This window comes from Rhinoderma darwinii, chromosome 7 (assembly GCF_050947455.1).
Source record: "Rhinoderma darwinii isolate aRhiDar2 chromosome 7, aRhiDar2.hap1, whole genome shotgun sequence".
Classification (NCBI taxonomy): domain Eukaryota; kingdom Metazoa; phylum Chordata; class Amphibia; order Anura; family Rhinodermatidae; genus Rhinoderma; species Rhinoderma darwinii.
The window spans coordinates 76,577,883-76,603,129 of record NC_134693.1 but is presented as its reverse complement, the minus strand read 5'-3'; the positions used below and the strand labels follow the sequence as shown (position 1 = coordinate 76,603,129).

Below are 25,247 nucleotides of genomic sequence, written 5' to 3'. Positions count from 1 at the left end.
TACAGCAAGTCTTCTGATTCTTCTACATCTCCTAGGAGTTCGACTGATGTGTTTGAGGTCAATGAAATTCTGGATCTCAAGAAGCTGGGAAGGAGCACCTTTTATTTTGTTGACTGCTAAGGGTTTGGTCCTGAGGAGAGGTCCTGGGAGCCTGAGGCGAAAAGTGATGTTCCTGCTCTTATTCAAAATTTCCTGCTACATTCTGGACCCAAGAAGAGGGGGCATAAGGGGTGGTACTGTAGTGCCTGCGGCCACTAACCACCAACGTTCCCACCCTGCTGGCGATTGCTGGCAAGCTCTCAGTTATACGATCAGGTCAGGCTCTGCACGTAGGGTGCAGGGATAGGCTGGGGAAACTTTACTTGTTGCGCGCTGGCCCTTTAAGAGGAGGTCAGCGTGCGTGCATGCGCACCAGTAAAGTTTCCCCAGCCTATCCCTGCATGACTATAATAAGAAGTTTGCCCAGTGTTCCAGTGCCGGAGCAATGTTGTACTTCCAAGTATTTCCTGCAGAGGTCCAGTATACTGAGTCTAGTATCTTGAGTCTAGTATCTTGAGTCGAGAATCCAGTGTACCACACCCAGCATACCGTATCCAGCTATCTGACCTAGCCTGCTTCCAGCTATCTGACCTAGCCTGCTTCCAGCTATCTGACAAAGCCTGCTTCCAGTAATCCGACACAGTCTGCTTTAGCCTGCATCCAGTTACTTCCAAGGTTCCATCTGTCTGTGACTGTTTAGCTTCTGTTCGGCAAGCAGCTACTACCCCAATCTGGAAGAGTAGACTAGAGGGTCTGCTGAAGTCACTGGTCGTGACACATAGGTATTATTTATTTCAGTTACTTATATAGCGCCAACATATTACGCAGCGCTGTACAGAGGTCCTCTTTTTTACTGTCCCCATTGGGGCTCACAATCTAAATTCCCTATTGGTATGTTTTTGGGGTGTGGGAGGGAACCGGAGTACCCGGAGAAAACCCACGCAAACACGGGGAAAACATACAAACTCCATGCAGATGTTGTCCTTGGTTGGATTTGAACCCAGGACCCCAGTGTGGGACTGCTCCCTGCCTCTGTTGCCATACGAGTGCCCATAACCAAAGGTCATTTTTCTCAATCTGTACTGGAAAATCATTTGATTTAAAAAACAGAATCATACAGTTAGGTCCATTATTATTTGGACAGTGACACAATCTTCATGATTTGGGCTCTGCATGCCACCACATTGGATTTGAAATGAAACAACTGAGATGCAATTGAAGTGAAGACTTTTAGGTTTAATTCACGGGGTTGAACAAAAATATCCTGTGAAACGTTTAGGAATTGCAACCATTTTTCTACACAGCCTCCTCATTTCTGGGGCTCAAAAGTAATTGGACAAATTAACATTACCATAAATCAAATGTTTTTTTTTTAATACTTTGTAGAGAATCCTTTGCAGGCAATGACTGCCTGAAGTCTGGAGCCTATGGACATCACCAAACGCTGGGCTTCCTCCTTTGTGATGCTTTGCCCAACCTTTACTGCATCTGTCTTCAGTTGGTGCTTTTTGTGGGTCTTTCTGCCTTAAAGAGGCTCTGTCACCAGATTTTGCAACCCCTATCTGCTATTGCAGCAGATAGGCGCTGCAATGTAGATTTCATTAACGTTTTTATTTTTAAAAAACGAGCATTTTTGGCCAAGTTATGACCATTTTCGTATTTATGCAAATGAGGCTTGCAAAAGTACAACTGGGCGTGTTGAAAAGTAAAAGTACAACTGGGCGTGTATTATGTGTGTACATCGGGGCGTGTTTACTACTTTTACTAGCTGGGCGCTCTGATGAGAAGTATCATCCACTTCTCTTCAGAACGCCCAGCTTCTGGCAGTGCAGATCTGTGACGTCACTCACAGGTCCTGCATCGTGTCGGCACCAGAGGCTACAGTTGATTCTGCATCAGCATTTGCAGGTAAGTAGCTACATCGACTTACCTGCAAACGCTGATGCAGAATCATCTGTAGCCTCTGGTGCCGATGTGTCCTCGCTCGTCTGACACGATGCAGGACCTGTGAGTGACGACACAGCGTGATCTCTGGAGAACACGGCTGTGTCTGCACTGCCAGAAGCTGGGCGTTCTGAAGAGAAGTGGATGATACTTCTCATCAGAACGCCCAGCTAGTAAAAGTAGTAAACACGCCCCGATGTACGCACATAATAGACGCCCAGTTGTACTTTTACTTTTCAACACGCCCAGTTGTACTTTTGCAAGCCTCATTTGCATAAATACGAAAATGGTCATAACTTGGCCAAAAATGCTCGTTTTTAAAAAATAAAAACGTTACTGTAATCTACATTGCAGCGCCTATCTGCTGCAATAGCAGATAGGGGTTGCAAAATCTGGTGACAGAGCCTCTTTAAGTTTTGTCTTAAGCGAGTGAAATGCATTCTCGATCGGGTTGAGATCTGGTGATTGACTTGGCCATTGCAGAATATTCCACTTCTTTGCCTTAAAAAACTCCTGGGTTGCTTTCGCAGTATGTTTTGGGTCATTGTCCATCTGTACTCTGAAGCGACGTCCAATCAACCTTGCTGCATTTGGTTGAATCTGAGTAGAAAGTATATCCCTGAACACTTCAGAATTCATCCGGCTTCTTCTGTCTTCAGTCACATCATCAATAAACACTAGTGACCCAGTGCCTTTGGCAGCCATGCATGCCCATGCCATCACACTGCCTCCACCATGTTTTACAGAGGATGTGGTGTGCTTTGGATCATGAGCAGTTCCAAGCCTTCTCCATACTTTCTTCCTCCCATCATTGTGGTACAGGTTGATCTTAGATTCATCTGTCCAAAGAATGCTGTTCCAGAACTGGGCTGGCTTCTTTAGATGTTGTTTGGCAAAGTCTAATCTGGCCTTTCTATTTTTGAAACTGCTAAATGGTTTGCACCTTGTGGTGAACCCTCTGTATTTGCTCTCATTATGTCTTCTCTTTATGGTTGACTTAGATACACCTACTTCCAGGACTTTGTTCTTCACTTGGGTAGATGTTGTGAAGGGGTTTTTCTTCACCATGGAAAGGATTCTGCAATCATCCACCACTGTTGTCTTCCATGGACGTCCAGGCCTTTTAAAGTTCATGAGATCACCAGTGCGTTTTTTTTCAAGAATGTAGCAAACTGTTGATTTGGCCACTCCTAACATTTGTGCTATCTTTCTGATGGATTTCTTAATTTTTTCAGCCAAACGATGGTCTGTTTCACTTGCATTGAGAGCTCCTTTGACCTCATGTTGTGGGTTCACAGCAACAGCATCCAAAATGCAAATGCCACACCTGGAATCAACTCCAGACCTTTTACCTGCTTAATTGATGATGGATTAACGAGGGAATAGCACATGGAGCCCATTAAATAGCTTTTGAGATAATTGTCCAATTACCCATGGTCCCTTGAAAAAGAGGCAGCTACATATTAAAGAGCTGTAATTCCTAAACCCTTCCTCAAATTAGGATGTGAATACCCTTAAATTAAAGATGAGAGCCTGCACTTTAAGCTCATATTGATTTTGTAACTGTATATTCAATATGTTTTGGTAAACAGCTAAAATAACAAAACTTTTGTCACTGTCCAAATAATTCTGGACCTAACTGTACGTCACAGTTTGTTATATATCTAATAAACTGTAGCTGCCAAGTTCAATAAGTCGGAAGGACTATCCAACCTCTTCACTGTAGAGGGAAGAAGCATAGGTCGATTTGCCACAAAAAGACTCTGCAGCATTGTGTATCCAAACACTGCATCCTCAAACAGAATGGTGATTTGGTGGTTTCCCCATTACCACCATTGATCAAATAAAATTACCATCATCTAACCTAAACCCTCCTCTTCTCATCACAAAGTATCTTCCACTTGAATCTATATCCTATACAGAAGGATATCATATATCACAATAAGAAATGGAGTCTGACGTATTTTAAGAATTACCATTCAGGACACTACTGTTCTATTAAAATCACAAGAGACCAGTGGCGTAGCTATAGGGGTCGCAGCGGTCGCACTTGCGACCGGGCCCCTAAGCCTGGGGGGCCCACGGGCCCCCGTTGCCATACAGCACGCTTCCTAAAGAAATATTCTGTGCCAAGCCGGCACTTCCTGGTTACGGTCACATGGTACACTTAGTGTACCATGTGACCGTGTTGTCACGTGACACGGCTTCCAGACAGTGGAATGGTAGAGTCGGTGCGGAGGACTCCAGGTAAGCTGCAGTCTGGAATGTATTGTATTGTGATGTAATGTGTTGTGTTGTAACTTGTAATGTAATGTCTTGTAATGTATTGTGCTGTATTGTGCTGTTTGCGGTGGAGAGGGGGGGGGGCGTTAAATCACAGCCCCCCCTCCTCTCTCCACCGCAAACTGCACAATCCAACACAATACAGTATAGTACACATGACTGTATGAGAGCGGGGCTGCGGCTGTGTAAGACAGTCACAGCCCCGCTCCTGAGTCCTGACATGTGCGCGCAGGGTCAGGATGATGCGATGCGGCCGGCGCTGCACTAATGATTGCCAGACTGCAGACAGAACATGGCGGGCGCAATGCAAAACACCCCCATGTTCTGTCTTCAGTGCCTGAACCGCCGCTCATTAGTGCAGCGCTGGCCGCATCTCCTCATGCTGACCACGCACACACTTCCTGTCAGGAGCGGGGCAATGGCTGTATTACACAGCCGCAGCCCCGCTCTATAACAGCGGAGATCAGAGAGAGAACCTCTCATCTCCGCCGCTATTCTCCTGAATGCTGCGATCAAAGCGGACTGCAGCATTCAGGGGAAAGTGAGAAGGGGAGATGCCCCTGGATCGTGTCACAGGGAATTCCTGTGACGCGATCGAGGGCCATACCATATATGGGCAGACAACCCAGGGTTCATTGACGGACCCCAGGGCTGTCTTACCATATTTCCTGTTGTTAGGGCATACTTAGGTATGTCCTAACAACTGCCTGTATGCTATCCGTACACAGGCTAATGTACTGGCATATATCGGATATATGTCAGTACATTAAAGTTTAAAAATAAAGTAAAAACAAAGTAATGTTAAATAAAAAAAATACACATTCACCTTTTTTACAATAAACATTAAAATAAGTCTCAATACATAAAACATACACATTCAGTATTGGCGCGGCCGTAATAACCTGCACAACATTATTTTTGCATTATTGATGTGTACGCTGTAAAAACAAAACAAAAAAAAACCTGCTTTCTATCACTTATTGTGGGGCACGAAGTGCGATGATAAATTTAACCTCCATGTTCCTCACATTCAGGGCTCATTTACACGAGCATGTTATACGTCCGTGCAACGTACGTGATTTTCACGCGCGTCGCAGGGACCTATATTAGTCTATGGGGCCGTGCAGACAGGTGCGTGATTTTCACGCAGCGTATGTCCGCTGCGTGAAACGCACGACATGTCCTATATTTGTGCGCTGTTCGCGCATCACGAGTCAATGAGTGCGTGAAAACCACGCATGTCACATGGAAGCACTTCCGTTGGACAAGCGTGATTCGCGCTACAGCACTGTAAAGGATGAATGAAAACAGAAAAGCACCACGTGCTTTTCTGTTTACAAACATCCAAACAGAGTGTCATAATGATGGCGGCTGCGCGAAAATCACGCAGCCACGCATCATATGCTGATGACACACGGAGCTGTTAAGTGCCTTTTGCGCACGCAAAATGGTGCAATTTTTGCGTGCGCAAAACGCACACACTCGTGTAAACCCGGCCTAATAGTAATTAACCACATCATGTACCTCACACATTAACCCATTATGACTGAGAAAAATGATGGGGTTAATTACTATTAATGTGAGGCACATTCAAAATTCAGCATCACACCTCGCGCCTCACATTAGAAAACGAAATAACTTTTTTTTTTAATTACTGTTCACAAAGTAAACGAAGTATCGGTATCGAAGTCGAAATTTTGGTATCGTGACATCCCTACACCGTGGGTCGCGTCCCCCTGGGGGTTCGTGTGAAGACCTCCGGGGGGTCGCGAGTCACTCACCGAGGTCCCGTTTCCATTCAATCCTGGAGCAAGGAGCTGACATCTCCTTGATCCAGCATTCCCTGTGCCCTGAGCGACTCGACACAGGCTGGTGGGATGTAGCGACATCATCGCGCCTGTCTGCGCCGAGTCACTCATAGCACACACCGGAGGAGGCGAAGGATCCTCCACCCGACGTGGGAACCGGGGGTAGGTAAGTAATTAGGCTATTTTTCTATTATGCACATATTGGGGCATTATACTGTATGGGGGCTGATAAGATGGGGGGCATTATACTGTATGGGGAGCATTATACGGTATGGGGCTGTTATGGGGGGGCATTATACGTTATGGGGCATTATACTGTGTGGGGGCATTATACTATGGGGGCTGTTGGGCAAGGCATCTGGGCATAGGCGCGCGCAGGGGTCTGATGATGATAGTGGTGTTGGGGAGGGGTAGGGGGGCCAAAGCTGAATTCTTGCACCCGGGCCCATGAGCCTTTAGCTACGCCCCTGCAAGAGACCACTAAGACCAGTGACGGATTAAGTGTACCATGGGTCCTGAGCTGTTGACACAACATGGACCCCCTCTTTCTTTCTTACACGCAATGCAACCCCCCAACCCCCTATTCCCTTGCGAGATGCCTAAACAACGCTTTTCTTCTTTGAACGTTTATTAAAACGTTAAAACAAACAATCCTATTAATAATTTTTTCAAATATAAAACCGTAGTATATGAACTTAGACGTGATCAATAAAAGCGCGATCCCTCATGTCAGAGACCCGCAGGACTTACTGTCACTGAACCCATCAGTCCCGCGGACCTGACGGATACAGGTTTTAGTGCTAGATACAGCTGCTATGTATACACGATACAAAGCGGCTATATCACAAAATGTAGTTTTTAAGAAGGTGTACATGGGCTTTAACACATCAAATAAAAAATGTTAACACCTCTCTTTGTGTATGGTCTCAAAAGAAAGTCTATGAAATTAATGGTAATGCAAACGGAAGCTATGGTTTCCGTTTGCCTTTCCGTTGATGGATTCCTCAGACGGAAAGGTCTGACTGAAGCCATCAACGGAACCCCGACGCAGATATGAACACACCCTTACTGTATCAATAAGACAGTTAATTCAGAAGGCGGTGTGCCGAGATCTGCATCACTGATTTCTAGCGCGTCCAGGGGTGTTACAAGCCCCAAAGCATATGTCCTACCTCTCACACAAAAACATTATCTATATAGATATAAAGTTGTTATATCATACCACTATGCCAGATTAAATATTACCTGCATACTGCTACTGAACACAACTCACTATTATAAGACCAATATTATCAATAATAACAACACATTATAAGGTCCAAATAATACCACCACACCATAACCACATAGTGACTGACTAATACCCCCATACTGATACCGAATAATATTGCCACACCATAACCACCTAGTGACTGAATAATACCCCCATAATGTTACTGAATAATATTTACACAGCATAACCACATAGTGGCTGAATAATGCCCCATACTGTTACTGAATAATACTGCCACACCATAACCACATAGTAACAGAATAATACCCCCATACTGTTACTGAATAATACCACCACACCATAACCCCATAGTGACTGAATAATATCACCATACTGTTACTGAATAATACCACCACACTATTACCACATAGTGACTGAATAATACCCCCATACAGTTACTGAATAATACCACCACACCATAACCCCATAGTGACTGAATAATACCCCTATAGTGTTACTGAATAATACCCCCACACCATACACCATAACTACATAGTGACCGATTAATACCCCCGTACTGTTACTGAATAAAAAACACTACACAAAGACCAATATTACCACCATGTAGTGACCATATAGTGAAAGATTCCAGTTATAAAGAGGAGCTCTGCAGACCATATAAGTGATTACAGCACATTTATATCTAGTGACTCACATGTGATGTTCTCTCTGATTAGTCGTTCACTTTACCTTTTTTTCTCCATCCGGTGCCACATGAGATTGTTCCCCCACAGTAATAATGTCCCATTGCTCGCTTTCTCCTGTAGATAGCGCCACATAAAGCCCCCGGAAGATAGCGCCACGCACATGGCCCCCTGCAGATAGCGCCACACACAGCCCCCTGTAGATAGCGCCACACACAGCCCCCTGTAGATAGCGCCACACACAGCCCCTCTTGTAGACAGCACAACATACAGCCCCCTTGCAGATAGTGCCACACACAGCCCCCTACATATAACGCCGCACATAGCCCCCCTGCAGATAGCGACACACACAGCCCCCCACAGATAGCCCCATACACACAGCCCCATGTAGATAGTGCCACACACACAGACCCCTGCAGATAGCGCCACACACAACCCCTGCAGATAGTGCCACACACAGCCCCCTGCAGATAGCACTACAGTTTTCCCCCTTGTATATAGTGCCACACAGCCAGGGCCGGCTTTAGGATAGATGGCGCCCTGTGGAAAATTATCTTTCAGCGCCCCATCCCATCATAAAGAAAATGCCCCATAAAAAAAGTGTAATGCCCTATATAGTGCCCCCACACAGTATAATGCCCCTTTAGTGCCACCCCATACAGTATAATAATAATATTTAATAATATGTTATAACCCCTTCAAGGACACAGTATTTTGTCCTTTAATTGTGTCCACAGAGTATTATGCCCCTTAAGTGCCACACACAGTATATTGCCCCCTGTAGTACCCCTACAAGGTATAATGTCCGCTTAGTGGCCCCCACACAATATAATGCCCCCTCGCCTGGCTGCCACACACAGCCCCCCTTGTAGATAGTGCCCCCCTGTAGATTGTGCCATACAACCTTCCTGTAGACAGTGCCATATTCCCCCACCTCCTCCTTGTAGATCGTGCCATCAGCCCCCCACCTCCCCTTTGTAGACAGTGCCATACATCCCCCCACCTCCCCTTGTAGACAGTGCCATACATCCCCACCTCCCCCTTGTAGACAATGCCATACATCCCCCCACATCCCCCTTGTAGACAGCGCTATACATCGCCCACCTCCCCCTTGTAGATAGTGCCATACATTTCCCCACCTCCCTCATGTAGACAGTGCCATGCAGCACCCCACCTCCCCCTTGAAGATCGTGCCATACTCCCCCCACCTCCCTCATGTAGACAGTGCCATACAGCCCCCCACCTCGCCCTTGTAAACAGTGCCCCCAAACAAAAGAAAAAATGTACTCACCTAGGCCCCGTTCCCACAACGAACTGAGCTCCTCCACGACGGGATCCTTGCGTAGGCTGGTGTTGCCTAGTACAGAGTTTCCCAACCTTTTCAGACTCAAGGCACCACTGGAAAAATTTAATTTCCTCAGTGCATCCCTACCAAAAATTGTTTAGAGGAAGACCGAAAATGGCTAAAAACAAGCACTACACTCTAAGGGTATGTTCACACAGCGTTTAATGTAAGGCAAAAAAAATCTACCTGAAAATTCCTTCAGGAATTATGAAGCAGATTTTGAATTGACAGCGTTGTTTGACCTTTTTTTTTTTGCGTTGTTCTTAAGCCATTGAAGCTAATGCAAAAAAACGCAGGCAAAGAAGCGCCAAACGGGCGCCACAGGTATTTTCTGCCTTCTATTCATTTCAATTGTCAGAGGTGGAAACCACTTGAAGACCACCAGCCCCCCACTCACAGTAAAATTACCATCAGCCCGCCACTCACAGAAAAATTACCATCAGCCCACTGCTCACAGTAAAATGACCATCAACCCACCCCTCAAAGTAAAATGACCATCAGCCCGCCACTCACAGTAAAATGACCATCAGAACCCCACTCACAGTAAAATGACCATTAGCCCGCCACTCACAATAAAATGACCATTAGCCCGCCACTCACAGTAAAATGACCATGAGCCCGCCACTCGCAGTAAAATGAACATCAGCCCGCCACTCACAGATTCCCCCTGTAGATAGTGCCACACAGCCCCCTTGTATGTAGTGCCACAAAGCCCCCTGTAGATTGTGTCACACAGCCCCCTGTATGTAGTGCCACACAGCCTCCTGTAGGTAATGCCACACAGCCCCCTGTAGATAGTGCCACACAGCCCCTTGTAGGTAGTGCCACACAGCCCCCTGTAGATAGTGCCACACAGCTCCTTGTAGGTAGTGCCACACAGTCCCCTATAGGTAGTGCCACACAGCCCCCTTGTAGGTAGGGCCACACAGCCCCTGTAGGTAGTGCCACACAGCCCCCTGTAGGTAGGGCCACACAGCCCCCTGTAGATAGTCACACATAGCCCCTTGTAGGTAGTGCCACACAGCCCCCTGTAGATCGTGCCACACAACATCTTGTAGGTAGTGTCACACAGCCCCCTGTAAGTAGTGCCACACAGCCCCCTTGTAGGTAGTGCCACACAGCACCCTGTAGGTAGTGTCACACAGCCCCCTGGTAGGTAGTGCCACACAGCACACATCCCCCTTGTAGATAGCACCCCCACCCCTTCCTGTTGATAGCGGCACTGTAGCTCCCTGAAGGATCCCCCCGTGGCCAGGGATTCCGCTCCTAGAGCATTCCGCTTGATGTCTCTGTACATATATGGACAGTGACATCAGGGGCAACTCCTGAAGCGGAATCCCCATCCACAGCATTGCCAATACTGTGAACAGGGATTCCACTCCAGGAGAAGCCCCTGTCGTCTGTGTCCATTTATGGACAGTGATGTCAAGGGCTTCTCCTGGAGTGGAATCCCCGGTCACAGAGTCGGCAAAGCTGTGGACGGGGATTCCGCTTCAAGAGTTGCCCCTAATGTCACTGTCCATATATGGACAGAGACATCATGTGGATTGCTCCAGGAGTGGAATCCCCGGCCACACAGGGATTCTGCTCCTTCAGGGCTACAGTGGCGCTAGTAGATAGCAGATAGCAGAGATACCTATAGCACGGGCGCCCTCATGCCCAGTGTCGCCGCTAGCAGCCACTATGGCTGCTACAGCGGTAGCGACGCCACTGAGTGAAGAAGCGCCCAGGCCCTGCGACTCAGCTGCCGCCTATCTGCCCGGGCGCTTCTTCACTCAGTGGCGTCACTTCTAAAAGAAGCAGGGGAAGGGAGCAAGCACAGCGCCCCCTTCCACCTGCTGGAGTGATGCGCCCTGTGCAATAGCATAGGTCGCACACATGCCTATGGCCGGCCCTGCACACAGCCCCCCTCAGTAAATAGTGCCACACAGCCCCCCTCTTGTAGATAGTGCCACACAGCCCCCCCGTTAGTAGATAGCGTCACACACAGACCCCTGTAGATTGCGCCACACAGCCCTCCCCCTTGGAAATAGTGCCACACAGCCCCACCTTGTGTATAGTGCCACACAACGTCCCTTGTGTATAGTGCCACACAGCCCCCCTTGTGTATAGTGACACGAAGCCCCCCTTTAATATAGTGCTACACAGCGTCCCCCCTTGTATATAGCGCTACACAGAAACCCCACCGTATATTGCCACACAGCCCCCCTTTAGTAGATAGCGCCACACACAGACCCCTGTAGATAGCGCCACACAGCCCTCCCCCTCATAAATAGTGCCACACATCCCCCCCTTGTGTATACGGCCACACAGCCCCCCTTGTGTATAGTGTCACACATCCTCCCTTGTGCGTAGTGCCACACAGCCCCCCTTGTGTATAGTGCCACACAATCCCTGTTGTATATAGTGCCACACAGTGCTCTCCCCCCTTGTATATAGTGCTACACAGTGCTCCCCCCTTGTATATAGTGCCACACAGTGCTCTCCACCCCTGGTATATAGTGCTACACAGCAATTCCCCCCCCCGGTATATTGACACATAGCCCCCCCAAAAAAAAAAAGATATCTATATTGTACTAACCTTGCCCCATTCCCACGACGGACGGAGTGCTGCACGTCCTCCGGGCAGAACGTATGTGCAGACTAGTGTGATGAAGTGATGTCATCATGCTGGCCTGCGCAGGGAGTCTTCCCAGCGCCTTATAGGCTGCAGGCCTAACGTGGCCTGCAGCCTATATTATTCATTCGGAGGACGCAGATACAAGTTAATGTGGCTGTGGCTAGGACGGGGGGCCCTCTGGTTCTAGTGATGCCACCAGGCATGAGGGGGCCCGTGCGGTTATGTGCGGTTCGGGCCCCCTCATGATGATCCACCACTGCCTAAGATGTAAGCCATCTGACCTCAGATACTTTCTCTGCCATGTAGTGCAGACTGAGCGTTTCTCTCCAGGTTCCTGGTGAAAGCAAAGCAATTGTTTGGAATTTAACCCACCAGGCGGTTCAATACCGTTAATTAATGTATTTATATACTAAGCTGTGCAGCCGCTCAGCTTAGTATTGTAACACATGAATGTAGTCAGAGCAGGGCTGCGGCAATGTAATGTAGCCATTGCCCCACCCCTGACAACAAAAGTGTCGCACAGTCAGCATGGTCTGATGCGGCCGGCGCTGCACTGCTGAGTGCAGGCGCTGCACTACTGAATGCAGGCACTGCACTGCAAAACACCCCCATGTTCTATATCTTCAGCTACGGCACCGCCGCTCATTAGTGCAGCGCCGGCCGCATCACCTCATGCTGACCGCGCACACACACTTGCACTTGTTGTCAGGAGCGGTGCAATGGCTGTATTACATAGCCCCACTCTAACGGTGGAGATCAGAGAAACCTCTTGTCTCCGCTGCTATTCCCTTGAATGCCGCAATCAGCTGACCGCAGCATTCAAGGGGAAAATGAGAATAGGGATGCCCCTTGGATCGCGTCACATAGAATCCCTGTGACGTGATCAAGGGATATACCATATATGGGAAGACATTTCAAGGTCCATTGAAGGACCCCAGGGCTGTCTGACCTTATTTCCTGTTGTTAGGGCATACTTAGGTATGTCCTAACAACTGCCTGTATACTATCAGTACATAGGCTAATGTACTAGCATATAGATGTATGCCAGTACATTAAAGTTTATAAATAAAAAAGTAAAAAAAATAAAGTAATGTTAAATAAATAAAGAATGAAAAAATAGACACACATTCTTTACAATAAACATTAATATAAAAGTCTCAATACATAAAATATACACATATTCTGTATCGTCGCGAACGTAATAACCTGCACAAATTTATAGCTTCATTTATGATGTATACGCTGTAACAAAAAACAAAAAAAAAACTGCTTTCTTTCACTTATTAATGTGAGGCACCAGGTGTTATGAATTTAGTACCTCCATGTGCCTCACAGTAATAGTAATTAACTCCATCATGTACCTCACACATTAACCCAATGTTGTACCTTATGACTGTGAAACATGATGGGGTTATTTACTATTAATGTGAGGCACATGAAGGTTTAAAATTCATCACACCACGTGCCTGACATCAGAAAATGTACGATTTTTTTTATTATTATTATTGTTGGCATCGTTTTGGTATCGAGAATCGCAATACTACACGAAGTATCGGTATCGAAGTACAAATTCTGCTATCGTGACACCCCTAGTTGCCAGTTGATGCACCTCGATACAATCAGAACGATAAGCTTCCGTAGCCAGCTTTTAGTGTCCTAGGGTAACCATGGTTGCCATTAGACACCTCATGATGCAGTGATCAATGATCAAACAACTTAACCCAAAATGCGGAAACACACAAACACGTCACCACAACAGAGACTGTGGTGGCAAATTAAGGCCAATAACCGTGATCCCGGATTGATGCTAAGACAGAATGGTTATGCCGATCACGCTCAGGTTCCCACTCAGTGAAGTGCTACCACTATGAAGTTAATCCCCTATAGATCTCCACTTGCACTATACAAATCCTTTGAGATCGTAATTTCTCCTACCTGCTTTACCTCTACACACTATGCCGGCTTATTCTTCGTAAATATTAGAAATCACTGTTTCATGATGCACCCGCCAGTTATGATGCAAGCAACAACAATTGTCAGGAAATCTGTGGTAATATGTTAGAATTTTAAAATATGTTTGTTCATCGACTTCCTAAAAGATATATTGTCTTCACCATTTTTAGCATTCTTTCAAGCTAGCTTTGATTTTTTTGTAATGCATAAGTTGGAGCAACAAGTAATTATTTTTCAAAAACGCACCCAATGTGACCTTTAACCCATTGATGTTTTAACCTATGATGCCTCACTTTGGCGGTCTTTTACCGATAATATCCCTAACTCGGGGAAACTGTTTAGTATGTATTTTGCCTGAGGAAAAAGCCGGTCTGGCTTTGAAATGCGTCAAATTTTACAATACACCATTCATTAAATACTATAGGTGTCAAATTTGAAAGTTTGTACAAGAGAAACTACACAAAGTTGACACCAAAGTAAAAAAAAAGTGGCCATTATAACTTATTTGTGGCATCATCCAAAAAGATCAAAAGAAAATGTAAAAGGGATAATTTTCCTATTGACCCCTCTTTGAATACCACCAGGGGTCCACTTTACTCAGTGGTGTAGTTTTCAGGCCACTTTGTCTTCACAATGAACCTGTGGTGCCAAAACATATAGTGTGGTGCCATAAAATTGTTTATACAAAAAATGCGACTTGAAAGTAAAAAGCCTCTGGGTGCCATAACATGACCAAAAAGCGAGTCACATGCACAAGTGGGAATATAGTTTTCTTCAGCAGAAGCTGCTGTATAGATAATGGATTGTTTTTTTTACTATGATTTGTGGGGTGTACAAGAAAAACTATTTTGAGTTGACACCAAAGTTAAAAAAAATGTGCTCGTTTTTATTTTTGGTGCCATCTTCCAACAAAACTAGATAAAAATGAAAAATTGGCAATTTTCCAATAGACCCCTCTTTGAATACCATTTATTCAGTGGTGTACTTTAAAGGGTCACTTTTGATTGTTTTGGCACCACATGTACATGTGGTAAAAAGGTACATCTTTGCCTCTGGGCGCAATAACTTAGCGATAGAGAGAGTATGTGCATATTTGTGTTATCCTGCAACTAGGAGAAATATTTATTCCAGGACTTGAGTAGTGCTGGAATAAAGATACCGTTTTGTAAAGGCCGCTTGGCTTATTTTTTACCACTGATGACAGCGCTAAATTAGGAGCGATCATTTTCTCCACATCCCTCTTTATATAAAAAAGGAAATTTTTGTCTAAATAAAACCTGTTTCAAGCAATTTTTGTCTTTTGTAATATATGGGGATATTTTGTGAGGAGGATATTACCAGAATTAAGAATACGCTGAGTAGACATTTCTTTAAGCAGGATGGGTACCAGAGGGTCCTGTCTTGGGTATAACTCATAGCGGTTGATTGCTATGTGATATTTTAACCATGTGGGATAAGTGTCAGCAGCTGTTTCTCCTGTGGGAAGTTCAAACTCCATTCCAGCACTGATCCTAAGAAATAGACATAAAACATTACTATTTTCAGTAAAGTTTTATGCAGACATTTTCATATTTAGGGACCTATTCATAGAAAAAAACATCCAGTGTAAAATAAAATACACGTTTTAACAATCCTGATACACTATTAGGCCTCATTTACACGAGCGTGTGCATTTTGCGCAGGCAAAAAAACGCAGCATTTTGCGTGCGCAAAAGGCACTTGACAGCTCTGTGTGTCATCGGTGTATGATGCGCGGCTGCTTGATTTTCGCGCAGCCGCCATCATAGAGATGAGGCTAGTCGACGTCAGTCACTGTCCAGGGTGCTGAAAGAGTTAACTGATCGGCAGTAACTCTTTCAGCACCCTCGACAGTGAATTCCGATCACCATATCGAGTAACCTGTTTAAAAAAAAAGGGGTTCGTACTTACCGAGAACTTCCCAGCCGTTGCCTTGGTGACGCGTCCTTGATGACGCGCCTCTCTTGACATCTGGCCCCACCTCCCTGGATGACGCGGCAGTCCATGTGACCGCTGCAGCCTGTGCTTGGCTTGTGATTGGCTGCTGCGGTCACTTGGACTGAATTGTCATCCCGGGAGGTCAGACTGGAGGAAGAAGCCGGGAGTTATCGGTAAGTCAGAACTTTTTTTTTTTTTTTACACGTTCACGTATATTGGGATCGGAAGTCACTGTCTAGGGTGCTGAAACAGTTTAACTCTTTCAGCACCCTGGACAGTGACTGTCTCCTGCCGGGTTCGGTCAAAACGAGTTCGGCCGAACCCGGTGAAGTTCGGTTCGGTCATCTCTAAGACACTCCGTTCGGATGTTTTTAAACAGAAAAGCACGTGGTGCTTTTCTGTTTACATTCAGTTTGACAGCTCTTGCGCGAATCACGCAGTTCGCACGGAAGTGCTTCCGTGCGACCTTCGTGGTTTTCACGCACCCATTGACTTCAATGGGTGCGTGATGCGCGAAAAACGCAGCTTTTTAAAACATGTCATGAGTTTTTTTCAGCGCACTCACGCTGAGCAAAACTCACAGACTGTCTGCATGCCCCCATAGACTTGTATAGGTCCGTGTGACCCGCGTGAAAAGCACGCGAGTCTCACGGACGTATATCACGTTCGTGTAAATGAGGCCTAAGGCAAACGTATATTTGCCTTAGTTTGCAGTAGTTGTTACCCTGCTCTGATGTTTGCATTTTGTGTGGAGGGGAGTGCCACCTACCATCTGGATAATAGTATTCTCTGGCCATATGATGTTCATCCCTGTCCCACAGAAAAGTATAGCGTAAAGGCTGCAACAGCTATTGCACACTAAGGCCGGGTTCCCACGGGTCGAATACGCTGCGTAAAAACTATGCAGCTTATCCGACCTGGAACCCGCAAGCACATTCCGTCTGAAAAACCGCACCACATTGTAATGTGAGCAAAAAAATGTTTATACATACCGCGGCCGTTGTTATGGTGACGCGTCCCTCCTTTGATGTCCGGTCCGACCTCCCTGAATGCCGCTGCAGCCCATGTGACTGCTGTAGCCTGTGATTGGCTGCAGCGGTCACAGAGGATGAAATGTTATCCCAGGAGGCCAGACTGGAGGAAGAAGCTGTGATTCCGCTCCAAAAGACGCTACCCTGTTGCGGGTTTTGCATCCCCATTGAATTCAATTGGGGAAACCCGCAACAGAAAAGCAACAAAAACGCAGCATTCAGCAGGTCAAATTATTAACGTTTTCTCTGAAGTTTTTTTCGCAGCATGGGTATGAGATTTATAAAATCTCATCCACTTTGCTGCTACTTTAAATGCTGCGGAATTTCCGCACAGAATTCCATTGCGGAAATTCTGCAGCATTTACGCTACGTGGGAACCCAGCCTTATGCTACTGTGTTCACGTAGCCCAACACAATACAAATCTAAATAGTTTACATTTACTTATAACTTTTGGATTCTTGACTTTTATCCAGTATTTATATTTTGTAAAAGTTCATGTTTAATTATTTTTTTATTTAACATTTCACTCTATTACGCAGCTTTTACATTTCTCATAGTTTTTTCAATTGAAATGTTTTGTGTAGAACAATGTTTTAATGCTGTAAATATCCAAAGTATATATCCAAAGTACTCGAAACAATAAAGGGAATTTTCTTCTTTATGTATCCTGCTATGAAAACAAAGTTAATATAAATTAAACGCTAACTTGTATGTACTTCAGAATAAAGTTCACGTTATGCAAGGAGGCAAACATTTGTGTCATGGAGATAGCAGCCATTTTATTCTGCAATGTAGAAAATATGCAGTAATGGCAAATGACAAGAAGGACAATGGGGAGAATTTTTTATGCCAGTCTTAATAGAAAGAGAGTTGGAGTAAGGCCTACTGCACACGACTATGGTATTTTGTCAGTGTGTTATCCGCAATTTTGTTTATAGGGCCCCATGCACATGACCGTGATGTTCAGGGATCCGTCTGGGGGCCGCAATTCCGGTCTGCAAAAACTCAGGACATTTTACTGTCCGTATTTGCGGATCATGTGACCTACCCAGGGGGTTCCAGACTTTTTTTTTTTCGGCTCCCTGAATACTGATGACACACGGATGAACTACGGAAAGTTTTTTTGGGGACAAACAGACTGCAAATACAGACAACGGATCCATGGTTTTGTGGACTGCAAAATCACCACAGTCGTGTACATTAAGCCTAACATGCAAAACTGTTATTAAGAGGGGAACATCTTTTAATAAATCTGTCACATCTTTTGGTAGGCTGTGTGCCGTCCATTTTCCCCTAACAGCCATAAAATGAAAAGAAAACACATACTCACATCACCGCACATCTTCTCCCCTCACGGTTCTCTCAGAATTCTAGTACGACTTATACAAGGTCCTGACGCTGAACAACGTCATCAGTGCTGTGTCGCCCTGACACTGTTCAGCTTCAGTATGTTATATGAGCCACGTCATGCTGAAGGGGCCTTGAGGGGAGAAGAAGAGCAGTGAGGTGAACATTCATTTTTATTTATTTTTTATTTAATTTTCCTTTTATGTAATTGTCTGATGGGGGTTGGGAGGGTCCGGGAGGGTCCGGGAGGGTCCCCCACCCAATCTAACTTGCTATGCCCTACAGAGTGAAATCTATGATGCTATTAATACAGAGTAGTTGTATCGTGCGCTGAGAGCTGAATCTGTCTGGTCAGTGGGAGTGACGGGTTCAGTGTCAGCAGGTCTAGTTTGTCTCTGACACACAGGATACACCTGTAATCGATCATATCTAAGTTATGAACTTAGATGTGATCGGTAACAGCTCGATTCTGTCTGTCAGAGACACGCAGAACCCGCTGACACTGAACCCGTCAGTCCAGCTGATCTGACGGATACAGGATTCAACTCACGATACAGCTGCTCTGCATATAGTATACAAAGCAGCTGTATCTCAAAAAGTAACAATTATTTTTACTAAAATGTAATTAGAAAGTTGCAACAAACATGCTCATGGGCCCCGATGAAAAGATTCTTCTTGGGCCACACACCCCAAACTTCTCATGGCCAACGGCCCGCAGCTTTCAGCTGAATTACTGGGTATCCTAAGTAACCCAACGATGCAGACCTAGCAGACTGGGGCATCACTAAGGTCTTGACGCATCAGGGGAAATAGCCACAATACATATGTCCCCCCCCAAAAAAATTTGTGTGCGTGTATGTATATGTGTATATAGGAGACAGCATATCTATAGCACTATGACCCTATAGCGATGGCTAGGATTACATACAGTGGCTTAGCAGACTTTATCACATATGATTGGATTAGATACAGTGGCTCAGCAGACAGTATCACACATGATAGGATTAGATATAGGGCCCAGCTTGCTGACATTGCGGCTCCAGCGCTGGATCCAGGAAAGGTAAATATAATAATTGTTTGCTTTTTTATGTGTTATTAATTATTTTTGTGTGTTTGTGGTTTTTTACAAGTTCGGTTGACTACTTTGATAATGGCGTTTATTTTTATTCTCAATAAAATATTTAATGAGGGTTGTGTGGGATTTTTATTTCCATAAAATATTTTTTCTATGTCTATGAATTTTTCTAAACTTTATTACTACCACCTTAGTAATGGCCGCTGGCTGATTGACAACGTCCATTACTAAGGCAGAGCTTAATGTTAGACATGAAGAGGCTAACACTAACCCCCATTATTACCCCGGTACCCACCGCCACTAGGGGTACCGGGAAGAGCCGGGTACGTTCCAGTACCCGACCATCTGTAGTGATGGAGGGGCACTAGCGCGGCCGCAGGCTGTTACTATTAGGCTGGAAAAGCCCAAAAACAGTGGCCTTTCCCACACTGGTAATGCTAGCCTGCTGCTGCTATGTTGTATTTGGCTGGTTATAAAAATGGGGGAACCCCACATCGTTCTTTCCAATTATTATATTTTATTTTTTAAATGACATGGGGGCCCTCCCATTTTCCATAACCAGCCAGATACAACACAGCAGCAGCAGGCTAGCATTACCAGGATGGGAAAGGCCACTGTGTTTGGCCTTTCCCAGCCTAATAATACCAGCTTGTGGCCACCCCAGTGCCCGACCATCACTGCAGATGATCGGGTACTGAATCATACCCGACTCTTCCTGGTACCCCTGGTCGCGATGGGTACCAGGGTAATAATGGGGGTTAGTGTTAGCTTTTCACCGGCTAACAATAACCCCCGCCTTAGTAATGGACACTGTTAATCAGTCAGCGGCCATTACTAAGGCGGTAGTAATAAAGTTTAAAAAAAATACAAAGACATAGAAAAAATAGGTTAACTGAAATTAAAAAAACCCACACAACCCTAGTTAACCATTTTATTGATAATAAAATAAAGCCGTCATCGAACTAGTCCTCGAATCCGACGTAGTCCAACGACCGAACCTGTAAAAAAAACACAAACACAAAAAAAAACATTGGTAAGGGCCTGTTCACATCACCGTTGCCCTTCCGTTGAGGGGTTCCATCGGAGCTTTCCGTCGAGTAACCCCTCAAAGGAAAGATAAACTGAAACCTCAGCTTCTATTTCCCTCACCATTGATCGTCATGGCGACAGAAACATTGCTGAAGGTTACCGTTGTGACCGGGTTCCGTGTTTTGACGGAATCAATACTGCACTTTTGGTTGCGTCAAGAACAACACAACCCTGACAAACACAACAGTGACAAACGGAAACAACTTTTCCCTCACCATGGAGATCAATAGTGAGGGAAACGGAAGCTGAGGTTTCAGTTTGCCTTTCCGTTGAGGGGTTACCCGACGGAAACCTCCGACGGACCCCGTCAACGGAAGGGCAATGATGTGAACACAGCCTAACACATATGGTAGGCTTAGATACAGGGTCCATGTGCATGTGTGATACTGTTTGTTTGACCCTGTATCTAAGCCTACCTAGGCTACCTACAGGGTCCAGCAGACAGTAATCTTATACAGTATAAGATTACTGTCTGCTGGGGCCCCGTATCTAAGCCTACCACATAGTAGGCTTAAAATGGTTGTCCAGTCCCTAAACATTGATGTCCTATCCCCAGGATAGGCCATCAATAGCTGATGGGTCAGAGTCCGACTCCCGAGACCCCCACCAATCAGCTGTTTTGTAGGGAGTGCAGCATTCGTACAAGCACTGCTTACCCTTCATTTCCCTTAGTTGCTCACACTATGAATCGCTGACACGTCCGTGTCGGCGATTCACAGTGTGAGAAAGTAACCGGAATGACCCTTCAAATCTGGTGATTGGCGGGGTTCCCGGGAGTTGGACCCCGACCTATCAGCTCCAGCAGACAGTGGAATTAAACTTAGCCTCCTCTTCGGCCGCAGCTGAGATCCTGACTCCATCCAGGGTCGGGATGTTGTGCGCATATTGTTACATATGCCCCAGTTACTATAGTAACTTTTCATTGATGTGGTGCGGGGGGCCGTTGGCCCCCTGACTTCAGGGCTCGGTCCGGCAGCATGGGTGCTGTTGGTTTTCTGGGTTGCTCCCTCTGCAGGTGTGGTGTTGCAGCGGCATTAGTTGCCATGGGATACTACACTTAGTAGAGTAGGGACCCACTTGAAAGAGGTCGTCGTGAAGTGGCAAGGGGGCTTAAACAGTTTGATCAAAATGTTTACTAAGAACCTCATGTTCGTACATTTTATTTTGCTGAGCCGCAATAGATCAAGTATAGCAAGTGGAAGTGCGGTACAGACTTTCTTTTCTCCCCTGTGAATCCATATGTCTATAAAATGCAGGTCACAGCAAGCTCAGCTGTTTCCGTAATTCCTGGCCACCTTTCCATTTATTCTGAGTTCACTGGAACACTGTTATGGAGTTAGGTGTGGGTCTCAGAGGTGGTGCTATCAGACATTTATGGCATTTTCTTTGGATATGCCATATATGTTCAAAATGGTAATACCCCTTTTAAGGTTTGTCCAAAGTCCATCTTTGTGCATATGGACAGGAGTGTCTGTGTGAGACAACTTTTTAACACTTTCACAGTCAATGGTACATCCCAGCGTTGTGCTTCATTAGGAACATTACATTGTACTTTTCACTTGCTTAAACTTTGCAATTTGTAAAGCCTTTGTGCAATATGCTCAGTGATTCCCTACATTTAAGATGACATTGTATGAAAGGTGCTCTTTATTATTCTTATCCATATTCTTAATCAGTCTTTTAATTATACTGTAATGACGGGGTAGAGAGACAGACAGGTGAGCCCTAATCTACCCGCCACTCAGTCCCTGCCTACTTGAACGGCCCATCCTAGGCGACAGCGTACAACTGGGTGACAGTTCCTACGCTCAATATGTTCACGACAAACAAACGGACAAGGGTACACAGAAGCTAAGGGAAATGGGGCAGTTGCCCACGGCAAGACCGTGAGCAACAAGAGTAGTGAACGAGCCGAGTCAAACCAGGAGTGTACGGGGTACCAAACGCAGAGCAGGAGCGTAGTCAGTAAAACCAGGGTCAAAATGAAGCAAGGTCAATAATGGAGGAGGAGCAGCAGAGCCAGGAAACAGGAAAGTATCACAGGCAGAGACAAGCAGGAAATGAAGGTATAAATAGACCGAGGGCGGGAGCTAGAACCGTCTGGCCAGGCTGTGATAGGTTCTACCTCTCCTGAGCCTACCAGCCTGAGTGGCAGCAGATCGAGTCACTCTATCAGACTTAGGAGCAGGTGCAGACTGATTAACCACGGGCGTCGACACAGAAGCTGTGTCTGGCTGATCCTTTACATATACTTTATTATCCCGGGGGCTTAAAGGGGACCTGTCATGTTGAAAAAGCAGACCAAACGGTGGGCATCATGTTATTGAGCATGAGGAGATGAGCAGGTTGATGCATATTTTTGTATCAAAAGATTCAGTATAACTTGTTATTTATTCATTTCAACTCCTGTTCTTTCAGTGGGCTATCCTATAAAGTGATTGACAGCCTTCCCTGTACAAGTGTGAAAAAGAGATAGCTGTCAATCAGTTATTAGGACCACCCCCTGAACCCCTAAGCCAAGAAAAAGCAGAGGTTCAAATGCTAAAAAAATATACATCAACCTGCTCATCTCCTCTTGCTTTATAACATACTTGTAACGCCAGCGGCGGGTCCCCGCCATCGGGTCTTGTACCTTATTCGGTGGCCTGTCCCTCCACCAGGCTTCCGGCATCTGACTGTGTTCCCTGCTAGCAGTCGCACTGTTCCTAGTGCGTGCGCCTCTTATAGGGCCAGCACGCTCGAAATTCCAAAGTGTCTCACCAATTCCTATTGCCCACCCCAGGACAATTTAAGGAACCTTCACTATTCACCAGGTGCCTGAGCAGTATTGGAACAACCTAGTGTTATCCAGCTGATCCAGTCTGCTATTGCCATCAGTTATCAACCTGTATCGAGTTGTCCGTTATCAGCCTGTATCTAGCCTGCTATTACCATCAGTTATCAGCCTGTATCCATTTCTCCGTTATCAGCCTGTATCCAGTCTGCCATTGCCATTAGGTATCAGCCTGTATTCATCCGTTACCAGCCTGTATCCTGTCCACTGTTGCTATCAGTTACCTGCTTGTGTTCAACCACCTACCACCTGCCTGTGTCCAGCCACCTGCCACCGGCCTGTGTCCTGCCACCTGTCTGTGTCCATCTACCTGCCACCCACCTGTGTACAGCTGCCTGCCTGTGTTCAGCTATCTGCTATCCACCTGTGACCAGTGATCCGCTGTCAGCTTACATCCATCAAGGTACTATCTGTCAGTGCCTGTTTCTTGCCTGTCTGGCCAGCAGCTACTCTGCTGGGACCACCTCAAGTAGAAGCCCAGGGGGTCCACAAACCTGTTGGTCATAACAATACTGTCTGCAGATTGATCTGCATTTTCAACATGACATATTCCCTTTAAGCCTTGGATACCATTTAAACTGTATCATAATGTATGTGGTTTACAGTCTGATTACTTCACTCCATCTACGTCTAATTTTTGTTGGCTTTCAAAATATGCATATGTGTGTTCTGGCTTATGTTGGTTAATCTCTTAATGATTGACTTGACAATGTTTAGAGATAGTTATTAATTCATGAGTAATTACACTGGCATTTATACATTAGAATCAGTTCCCTGTATCATTATTTAGCTCCGATAACTACATCCAATCTTGCAAATGAAATATGAGTTCAAACATCTATTTCCTAGTCTGGATAGGGTTAAAAAGTGTTCATGATGTCTAAAAGTCTGTCAAAAAATAGGGTACAGGTAAACTGTTGGATAATAATGAATTTTCTTTCTTTGTTATCCAGATTGTACCTAGATTCTCTTTTTGTCATAAACTGTGACCCCCAGTGATCATCTGTAGTATGTAGTGAAACCCGATAGCAAGTTCAATTCCGTGTAGCGGGGCCATCAGAAAAACTAAGCATTACACTGTTCAAATCGGCCTCCAGAATGAGAAGCTCCACCAATCTGGTTTATAGATGAGGGTTCTAAATGAATCACCCCCTATTTTAACTCCGAATTCCCTATTTTTTTTTAAAAAAATGTAAAACATTTTGACAATGATTTTTCTAATTCAGATTTGACTGAAAAGTTACTTACCATTCCTCACTCCCGCTGCCTTTCAGTGAAAATCGTTGCTCAGCGTTAACTCTAAAAAGCTTGTCCTCTTCCTTAATATTTGGCATTAGGGTATTAAAGAGAGGATGCTGGAAAAGAGATGTTAATTTTGATCCTTGATATTTTTTCCACGATTTGTTCAAAACTTTTGGACTTGATTTTGAAACTTTCACCATCTGACTTCCATCCAGGGAAGATCCATTACTACCACTAAAATCTTGCAATGCTCTTACAAGTGGTGATTTCCTTACCATGTGTATCTTGGCTCTGGGGTGGTTTTGAGGTGGGCAAGAGCATGAAACTGTAGTGGAAACAGAAAAAATGTCCAGAGCAAAATGCATAATAAATATAAGGAAGAGAAGTGACAGGACCATCAACTTGAACCTTCTTCGGACTGAAAATTGTAGACGCCGTATCATTTTTTTTTTTTTAAATCCAGCAAATAAAAATTTGATAATAAATCTTTAGAGTTTAGGGAAAATAAGTTAATTTAAGAAAAAGAAAGTAAAAGCTATTAAGATCCCTTTTATCCTGTCATTATTTCCGATTCAGAAAGTGCGACTCATGATGACTCCTGATGTGGGCAGAAAGAGGACAACTTTTCATTGGAGAGTTATTTGAGAGCAGTGTCAATAGAAATAGATCAGATTGAGAGATAGCAAGGTGCAATCAATAAATGTAGCTCCAGCCAATATTTTACTTGCAAGAATTTTGGCAATAACCTCTGGAAACTAAAATGC

At 45.2% G+C, this 25,247-nt stretch overlaps 1 protein-coding gene across 1 annotated transcript in view; it reads right to left on the bottom strand.

Moving 5' to 3' along the window:
• Positions 1-24,926, bottom strand: part of LOC142657243 (extracellular serine/threonine protein kinase FAM20C-like) — a 128,356-nt gene extending 103,430 nt beyond the window's left edge. Inside the window, exons 1-2 of the mRNA XM_075832291.1 lie at positions 24,490-24,926; positions 15,248-15,420 (exon numbers count right to left, since the gene is read on the bottom strand). Of these exons, the coding sequence (XP_075688406.1) occupies positions 15,248-15,420; positions 24,490-24,926 (610 nt within the window). The remainder of the gene's footprint in view (positions 1-15,247; positions 15,421-24,489) is intronic.
• Positions 24,927-25,247: the final 321 nt, after the last annotated feature.